Source organism: Podarcis vaucheri, assembly GCF_965113315.1.
Source record: "Podarcis vaucheri genome assembly, chromosome: 14".
NCBI lineage: Eukaryota > Metazoa > Chordata > Lepidosauria > Squamata > Lacertidae > Podarcis > Podarcis vaucheri.
The window spans coordinates 22,287,933-22,297,219 of record NC_138752.1 but is presented as its reverse complement, the minus strand read 5'-3'; the positions used below and the strand labels follow the sequence as shown (position 1 = coordinate 22,297,219).

The 9,287-nt window shown below is 44.9% G+C and overlaps 1 protein-coding gene across 3 annotated transcripts in view; it reads right to left on the bottom strand.

Moving 5' to 3' along the window:
• Positions 1 to 3,140: 3,140 nt before the first annotated feature.
• LOC309518314 (ceramide synthase 3-like) overlaps positions 3,141 to 9,287 on the bottom strand; it is a 79,023-nt gene continuing 72,876 nt past the window's right edge. For all 3 annotated transcript variants that reach the window (XM_082198415.1, XM_082198416.1, XM_082198418.1), the window contains one exon: positions 3,141 to 5,322. In XM_082198415.1, the coding sequence (XP_082054541.1) occupies positions 5,191 to 5,322 (132 nt within the window). In that variant the 3' untranslated portion in view covers positions 3,141 to 5,190. The remainder of the gene's footprint in view (positions 5,323 to 9,287) is intronic.

Below are 9,287 nucleotides of genomic sequence, written 5' to 3'. Positions count from 1 at the left end.
GCTTCCCTTTGTGATTCTTGCAAAGATTCAATGGTATTTCAGTGGGCATACGCACAATTCTTTGCAAGCAATTTTACCAAAGATAATGCATTTTTGTAATATGTATTTTTACTCATATATGAACTTTCATCCACACGTTCCTCCAATATACTTTTTAAAATTTAGTGTACATCTTTTCTCTGGAGAGCAGCATTGCAAATTTTAGAGTATGAATTTCAAAAGATAGCTGTGATTTAGGAAGTGGGGATTAGGTACGTTTACATTAAAATCTGAACTGAATTCCTCCCTCATCTCTAGCACATAAACAAACCATGATATATTGAAGAAGTTCTCTGTCTGGTTCATTATCTGGATTGCACTGTAGGATTTGATATTGTCTTGAACTTAGGGTTGCCATATTTCAAATAGTGAAAATCCGGACACAAAAATTGTTGATCATTTATTTATTTATTGCCCCCAAATCTACACTTCTGTTGCCATACGCTAGGATTTTCCTGGACATTTCAGCAATTTTCAGCCAGACACTGTTTATGTCTGGGAAAATCCAGGCATATGGCAGCCCTACATGAACTGGCAGGGAAACGGGGAGGAGGAAGAGGATCCTGGCTACACCCCTTAGGACACACTGGGGGAAGCAGGGGATGGGGAAGGAAATACTCACAAGGTGACGGAGGATAGCGAAGGGATGGGTGTCAGTGCACAGGAACCAGAGCAGCAGAACACAGCAGGCTCTGAGAAGTAGGGAGCAGTGGTCTCCAGGAGGCAGAGGAAAGCTACAGCCCACAGCCCAGCTCCCTAGCTGGCCAGGTGGGGCTCACTAGCTCTGGGAAGAGGTGTGTGATTCCTCAGCTGGAGTAGGCTTGGAACAGGTGTGTGTCACATGCCTCATCAAGCCCAGATGTTGCAATCAGCATGCAAAGTACACAAGTGAAGCAGAGCTGAGGGGTTGTGTCTGCTCAGCTGCCCATATTGAGGGACTTTGACTTGGATGCTCCTGGACTTCTATGGGACCATGCTTCGGGTTTGACTCTGGACTGTGTTTCCTGACCTTGGACTTTGCTTGTGTGGATTGACCGCTGGTCTTTTAACTTTGGATTTGACACACTGACTTGCCGCCAGGTAGGCCAGGGGTTCAGGACAGATCCAGAAGCTGCAGTTAGTGGAGAATACTGCAGCATGACTGCTGACAGGCGTGAGGCCTTGTCAGCATATAACACCTGTGCCCAGAGATCTGTGCTGGTTGCCGATTTGATACCAGGAAAGGTTACTATTAGTATATAAAGCCCTGTAGTGGCGGCACTTGTATTAGCGCCCATTCTGCTGATATGTCAACCAGCCAAATGTGGGGTAACATACCCTCCAACATATTTCTGATGAAAATAGGGACATCCTGAGGAAAAGTGGGACATTCTGGGATCCAGTCAGAAACTGGGACAGCTTCTGTAAATCCGGGACTATCCCTGAATAGGAACACTTGGAGGGTCTGGGGTAAGGCTAGCCCCACTTGAATTAGCTGGAACTAAGTTCTTTCCTATCCAACATGTATTTCCAGTAATAAACTTAGCTTTCCTATTTCCCACAGTCAAGGTCTTGGGGTTCTCCTCCAAGCAGGGATTTCAGTGCACAGTTCAAACTTCTGTTAATATAGTGGTATCTCAGGTTACATACGCTTCAGGTTAAATACGCTTCAGGTTACAGACTCCGCTAACCCAGAAATAGTCCTTCAGGTTAAGAACTTTGCTTCAGGATGAGAACAGAAATCGTGGTCCGGTGGCGCGGCAGCAGCAGCAGGCCCCATTAGCTAAAGTGGTGCTTCAGGTTAAGAACAGTTTCAGGTTAAGTATGGACCTCCGGAACAAATTAAGTACTTAACCCAAGGTACGACTGTACATTTAAACTCTAATTGCCACCATTTAAAATATCATCTCACCCATTATATGCCCCCCCCCAAATCATTCCACTCTGCAGGAGAAGGCACACTGCAGATAGAATCTCATCAGGAGGTACCCTGTATGTATGGTATAGAAAACTGGGCCTTTAGTGTGGTGGCACCTTCCCTTTGCAATTACTCCCACTACACACCAGGTGGTTCTTTATTTTCTTATTATTATTTCTTTTTAACATATGGAGTTGTCTTTAATTGTTTTTTTTATTGCTGATGTTCTCATTGCAAAATCACATTTCAGGTATTTTATGGGAAACCATTCATAAAAAAATAAAGCAGGCTATTGTCATCACAATGGAACTGATGTAACAAAAGACGACGAGACAACACATTTTTTTAAAAGGTTTACTGAAAAACCAGTTTCTGTACTGGAACCTCAAGTGCAACATCCTGAAGTCTTAAAGTAATAATAACTTCCACCCACCCACAGATTGCATGTTCATATCTGCACTGGATCCTGGATTTCCTTGGCGCCTCTGTTCTCCTCACTGATCCCATTTGGACAAGCAGCCTTGCCAGCCCTGGTGGGGCCCTTTTTCACACCCACCCATTTTTCTAATATACAGTAGCACAAGGCAGCCACCTTAACATCCCTGGCTTGCCCCTTCTCTTCATAGGAAGCTGCCTGATGCTGTGTCAGTTCACCGGCCTATCTTGCTCAGTTTTTGTCTTCAATGGCTGGCAGTAGCTCTCCAAGGTTTCAAGCAAAATACTTTCACCAGCCCTCCCTGAACATGCTGGAGATTGAACCTGAGGCTTTCTGTGTGCAGAATGAGCGCTTTGCGACTGAGCTACGGCCCTTCCCAAACCAGTCACTGGTCCTACAGGCTACTTGCTGTTCACCCGTCTCAGATGCTGGTCAATTCCACAAGGCTCCTCATCGATCCATCTGCTGCTGCTGCTGCTGCTGAGACAGGAGCTCAGGGCCGTTTCCTGACCTTTTCCCTTTCTGCCCCCCTTTCATTCCCAGCTGACAATCAGTGGCCGAACTGAACACACCAAGTCACTGCCAAGAAGGGATAGCTCCTCGCATCAAGTGCGGTCCTAGGTTTCCACCTAGGATTGGTCCAACAATAAGGTTAGTCCTAGCTCTCTTGAATGTTTGTCTAAACGTAGCAAAAAAAGCAACTCGCTGGGCATTTTCATATAAAGGCAGAGGTAAATATATAAATAAATACGTACACACGTTAACAGGTAGGTGACGTTGCAATTTATACATACAGAATACACACACATCCCACCCCCTCCCAGACCAAAGAGGGGAGATTTTACAACACTTGTGCGGTTCAAATGGGGGGGGGGGATAAAGTCATGAATACGGAGCCAATATTGTTCCTCTAGATCAGCCTTCCCAAATCTGGGGCTGATAGTAGTTCCGGTCCAAAAACTTTTCAGGGCATCAGATTGGAGAAGGCTGATCCAGAAATTGCTGCTGTCCTTTCTCCCTACCAGATAAGCAGCCAAATGAGTTGGGGCTTGGGGAGACGCCACCTGTGGAATCTCTTGGGGGATGAATTGTGTAACCTCAGAATAATTATTTCCAGTTTCCTCAGTTTTTTGTTTTTTTTTTTTAAAAAAACACTTTGGAGCAGAGATGATGCAAAATTGAGAAGAAAAGAGGCCAATTCTTAAGTAGGAGTCCATGAAGTATCACTAAGCAGTGTCTCGTTCACTGGGCCTAGTGGTTGCTGGTGCCCATTGGGAATGGGAGACAGACGTCAAGGAAATAAACAACTATCTGACTTTTAGAAGACATCTGAAGGGAGCCCTGTTTAGGGAAGTTTTTAATGTTTGATCTTTTATCGTATTTTTAATATTTGGTTGGGAGCTGCCCAGAGTGGCTGCAGAAACCCAGCCAGGTGGCCGGAGTATAAATAAATTATTATTATTATGCCAACCTGAAACAGAGGCAGTCATGGACTCCAGATGTGTTACTTGGTTTCTTGGAGGATAGATTGTTTTTAGAAAGAGAAAGCAGCAGGCTTCAATGGACACCTCACTGCAAAGCAGAGTAACAAAAACATAAAGGAAGAGGAATTCTTTGTAGGGCTTCAAGGCATCGTCAAATGAGCTGCTTTCCTAAAAAAATGCAATTCCCACTTGGCACAACTGAGCCGAGAAAGAAGCAATATAGCCCAACCAAGGCCTTCTATGCCCTTCAACTCCAGAATGACCTATGCATGGGATCACTGCCACCCACAATTTGCACAAGGCTGCTGGAGGCCCAGCAAGAAATCTCTAACTCGAGAGGTAGGAAGGTGGTGCCGAGCTGTCAGCAACCACCTGGGCTAGGACTAGGAGCTCCCAGCTCTCCATGCAGCCACCGTGTGGTAAGCCACCAGAGATGCCATTTGGACCATCTTCCAGGGCAGAGAAGGGCTGTAGCTCCAAGGTACGGCATCTGCCTTACATTAAAAAGGCCCCAGGTCCAATGACCGGCATCTCTAGGTAAAACTGGGGAAAGAATCCTATCTGAAACCCTGGAGAACTGCTTGTGTAGAAAATGCTGAGCAAGATAGATCTGGCTCAGTCTAAAGTCTATGTTCTCAGGCTCCCCACATACCAGGGTGGCCGCTGGGCCCTCCCACAACGTCTTGTGCTTCTACCATCAAGTAACAAACCAACTTAACAACAATTCCCAGAGCGGCTTAATGGTCAATCGTCATTCTGGAGAAAAATGTCACAAAGAACCTTGGTAGAGTTTGGTCCACGCTGCCTCTTCCTAAGGTCAACCCTCCCAAGAGAGAATTAGAAGCAATTCTCAGGTAAGCAACCAATGAAGGCTTGAAACTCAACAAAGATGGCCTAATGCCTTACTGAAAAAATTCTGGTGGCAACAACTTCACATAAAACCCTGCACTTATGAAATCATGTTAAAACATTATTAGAGACTCGGCAAAACTGTTTAAAGCGCTTATCAAATTCTAAATGTGTGAGCAGCTCGGTTCAAAACGATGACACTCCAAAGACTGTTTGGCGATCCTTGAGAATTCTCAAGAGTTGAAAAGGTCAGGCTTGCCATGCACCCGTATGCACTGTGTTAGAAAGTGGCCCATTAAACACATTTTGTCGAGTTAAGCAAATTATTCTTGCTCTTTTAAGAAACTGGGCTCTCTTCCAGCTCAACTGGCCGGCAATAAAATCAATCATGGACTCCAGTTAAGATGTTGACGCTAAGCTCTCTACTGTAGGATGGGTTTCAGGCGCAGCAAACAGCACCCTGAGGAGAAGGCGCTGGCAACACGCTAATGATTGTTGTTGTTTAGGAGAGGGTAGCTCAATCCATTCTTGCTTCCGTTTTTGGTGCACTCCTCTTCGACATCACTGAAGGAATCTTCTTCTTCTTCTTCATCATCACTCCTTTCATCTTTCACACGCTAAGTGGGGAGGGGACAAAGAGTATTAGTCAACGTTCACAGATGTCAACACACACACATCCATTGCTGACAGCAGCAGAACATATAGTTAAACCAAAGGACACGGGGTGTTGTTCAGAAGGAATGGAAACAGGCTACTTTTGATTGAAGAAAGAGGCAGCAAATCAGAGGCTGAAACTGATCTGAAAACACTCTTGCCAAATCTGCACCCTACACCGGAATCCGCACGTTTAGAAACTCAATGTACAGATTAACTTACATCGTCCCAGGTTACATTGCACTAAAACAGAGGCCAGGCACATTTGAACTGAAGGTGCTTGAGAACAAAGAATAATTTGGTAGAAAATACAGAGGAGAAGGAGGAGAAGGAGGAAGAGAAGAAAAAACAGGTCAGTAAAAACTGATTCATGTAAAACTGGAACTCTATTCCATCATAAATACTCATGAACAAGTAGGACGCAGGAGGGGCAGTGAGTGTACTAGCACTACCAGTACATTGTCCTTGTCTCACCAGTACTTCCCAGGGCTGGGCTACTTTCGGTTTCCCTCAGTTTCTCATTTTTCCATTCTTATGTTCAGTTCTCCACATTTTCTTAGGCATTTGAAAATTCATCAGTGTTTAAGTCTGATTTTCTCTCAATGAACACCCATTGCTGTGTGAAATAGCTGTGCGACTCTACCACTGCACTTTAAACGTGAAGCAAGTTCCACCCACCAATCTCTTGCAGGAGGAAATATTCCCGGTGCTTCAGTCTTTTCCATCCAACATCAGTGCAATCCCATGCATCTCCACTCAAAAGTAAGCCCTCATGAGCTCACAGGTAAGTGCACAATGGCCTTAGAACATTTTGGGATAAAAATTGCAAAACAAGTGCAGGCATTCATTCACTGGCCTTTCAGATCTGTCCCAGGTCTACAGTTAGTAAAAGACTCCTCTGTTAGTAGCTAGTCTGACGGCAATTGTCCATCATTGTCCCCCACTCCCCTTTCTCTATTAAGTTTCCATGAAGACAGAGTAAAGCTAGGAGGGAAAATTAAAGCATAAACTCTACCAGCTTGACCGCAAAACATAAACTTCCTGGGGTTCTCTCTTTTGTCTTTTCCAGAGCAATGCTCACAAGGGTATCCAAACAAACAAATCACAGTGTAAATACTGTAGGATAAACTTGGCACACCATCAGATAGAAGGAAAGGAAAAGCCCTGCACAGACAATTGATGAGGTATCATTTTGTTCAAATCGCCCACTGGCACTTCCTGAGCTAAGGACTCACTTTGCATTCGCTGTCAAAAGGCAACAATGTTTTCTGGGGGTCCGCGATGATTACCACAGGAGCGCACAGGGAGGAAAGCCTCCACAAATTAAAAAAGAACAGGCATACTGAGCACAGAGAGAGAATAGGAACTGGGCTTACTGTCCAGTTCTGGGTGTGCACATGCTGGATTTGCTTGTGACTGAGCCAAGAAGGGCTGTGGCTCAGTGGTAGAGCATCTGCTCTGCATGCAAGAGGTACCAAATTCAGTCCCAAGCATCTCCAGGTAGGAATGTCCTGTCTGAAGCAGTGGGCAGCTGTTGGCAGTCAATGAAGGCAATCCTTAATTAGATGGTCCCCTGATCTGACTCAGCAGAAGGTAGCTTCCTATGGGTCTAAAGATATTGAGGCTGTGTTTATGAAGAAATGCTTCCTCACCCCACCCCACCCCAGTGTATTATCTAGAAGTTTGTTGAAATATTAATGGGACATTCATCCATGAACACATAAAGAAGGCTGTTGCTTTTGTGTAGTGCAAGCAAAAGAGGAAAAGCACAAGAAAAGATCTTTCTGCCCATTTTGCATGTTCAAGACTATTTCGTTGCTATCTCTCTCTCTTTTTTAGTGGACTCTGGAATCTGCTCTGAAATTATGTGAAATGTCACCAGTTCACGACTCGAGACATTCTATAAAAACAGCTGCCTCAAGCTAGGATGTGTTGAGCTACATTTCGAAGCCCGGCTGAATAGTTACAAGGATAATAATTCCAGGTACCTAAATCCACTGAGAAAGTCAACTCGTGTTAATCCCAACATGTAAAAATAAAATAAAATTATTGTGAATAGGCCTGGGTGATGGCCTTCAGTTGGCCTATTAACAATCCATTCATGCGGTGATAAGACAATCTTCCTTTTTAATTGACAGTAGCGTACGATGGATAGTCACATGGGAGAGGAGTTTCAAATAACCCAGATACATCATGGGAGAATTATAGAATGGTATTAAAACTTTTGAGTCCATCAGTACAATCCAGTCTGCATTGGCAATCTGTATACAACACACAGACCCATTGTGATTCTTTACTCAGAAACAAGTTCCAGCATCTCCAATGGGGCTTGCTCCTAAGGAAGTGTGCAAAGAATTATAGCCACGTGTTTGATTGTGAGGACATCCTGAAAAAACAAAAGCTTTCCCACCTCCACCAGTCGCAGGAGAAATCTGTTTGCCCTGCTCCCTTTGTATCACTGGGAAAAAATGGTTGTTTCAATTCCTGCCCCTGCAAGCCTGCAAAGCCTAATAAGAAAAAGTTACTTATCTCCTCTGCCTCACAGTGCCCAGCCTGGTGATAACACAATAAAGATGTGAGGAGGGAGCTGCAGTCCAGGTTAGGAAAAGAGGTGGTTAGCTACTTTAAATGAATTCAGATCTCCAGGGCCTGATGAGCTGCACCCAGGAGTACTAAAGGAGCTTGCGGAGGTAATCTCAGAGCCTCTGTCTACAGGCTTTGAAAAATATTGGATAACAGGTGAGGTCCCTGCAGACTGGAGGTGGGCAAATATTGGGGGGGGGGGAGAAGACCCAGGTAACTACCAACCAATGAGCTTGACATCGATACCAGGGAAGGTTCTTGAACAGGTAATTCAAGCATTTGGTTTGCAAGCACTTAGAAAAGGATGCTGTGATTACTAAGCCAGCATGGGTTTCTCAGAAACAAGTCATGCCAGACAAATATCATCCCCCCCCCCTTTTTTTTGCTAGAGTTACAAGCTTAGTGGATCGGGGGAGTAAGAGCTGTTTGACATGGGAACAGATTCCCTCAGAACGTGCTGGAATCTCCTTCCTTTGGATTTTTTAAACAGAGGTTGGATGGTCACCTGCCATGGATACTTTAGTCGAGTTTCCTGAATAGCAGGAGGTTTGGGCTAGATGACCCCCTTACAACGCTACCATTCTATGACCTCCACGTCTCTCATTTTCCAGAAAAGCCAACAGCACTCAATATCAAACTAGTCTCTTAAGTTACTGCTCAGTTTTAACCAGGTGGAGACTACAATAATTCACAATTAATCGTGTACTCCGTGGCTTCCTATAAATTCTGCTGGCTTTGTTATTGAAATCCGCTAACTACTCCAGGGTATGTGACTTTGGGAGAATGTCAAAAGCTCAGGCAGCCCCGCACAAGTCATCACATCCCATTGCTTCCCCAGCGAGTCCAATTATAAATCTCCTCCTGGCAACGAAACAAAGGCCGATATAATAAGCATTTTGGTGCTGTTACGGAATTTCTTTGTTAACCCTAAGACAAAAGCTTAGAGTTGAGCTAAAGAGCTCCTTGTTATTAGACTTTGTTTCACATTATGAATGCTTCCTTAGCCAAAAAACAGACTTCTCAGGTTGGGGTGCATTTTATCGAGTGCTGTCATCACAGATCGTCTGGGCAGTTGAAATGGCTCTGCCTGCTCAGCCCTTCAGATGGGGCTAGGCCCATACTTAGCTTGCAAGGTGGGATGGAGCTGCTTGGCCGGGTTCCTAGTGGGGTGGGGTGGGGTGGGGTGGGGGGAGGAAGGGTCACTTTTGCTTATCGGTGTGGGAGTAAAAAACCCCAGGCCTGAAAACCTTCTGCTTGAGGTTGCTGACAAGGGGTGATGATGGAAGCGAACGGGGATTGGATGCTTACGCGACAAAGGAAAAGTGGTGTTCTCAGAACTTGTTAT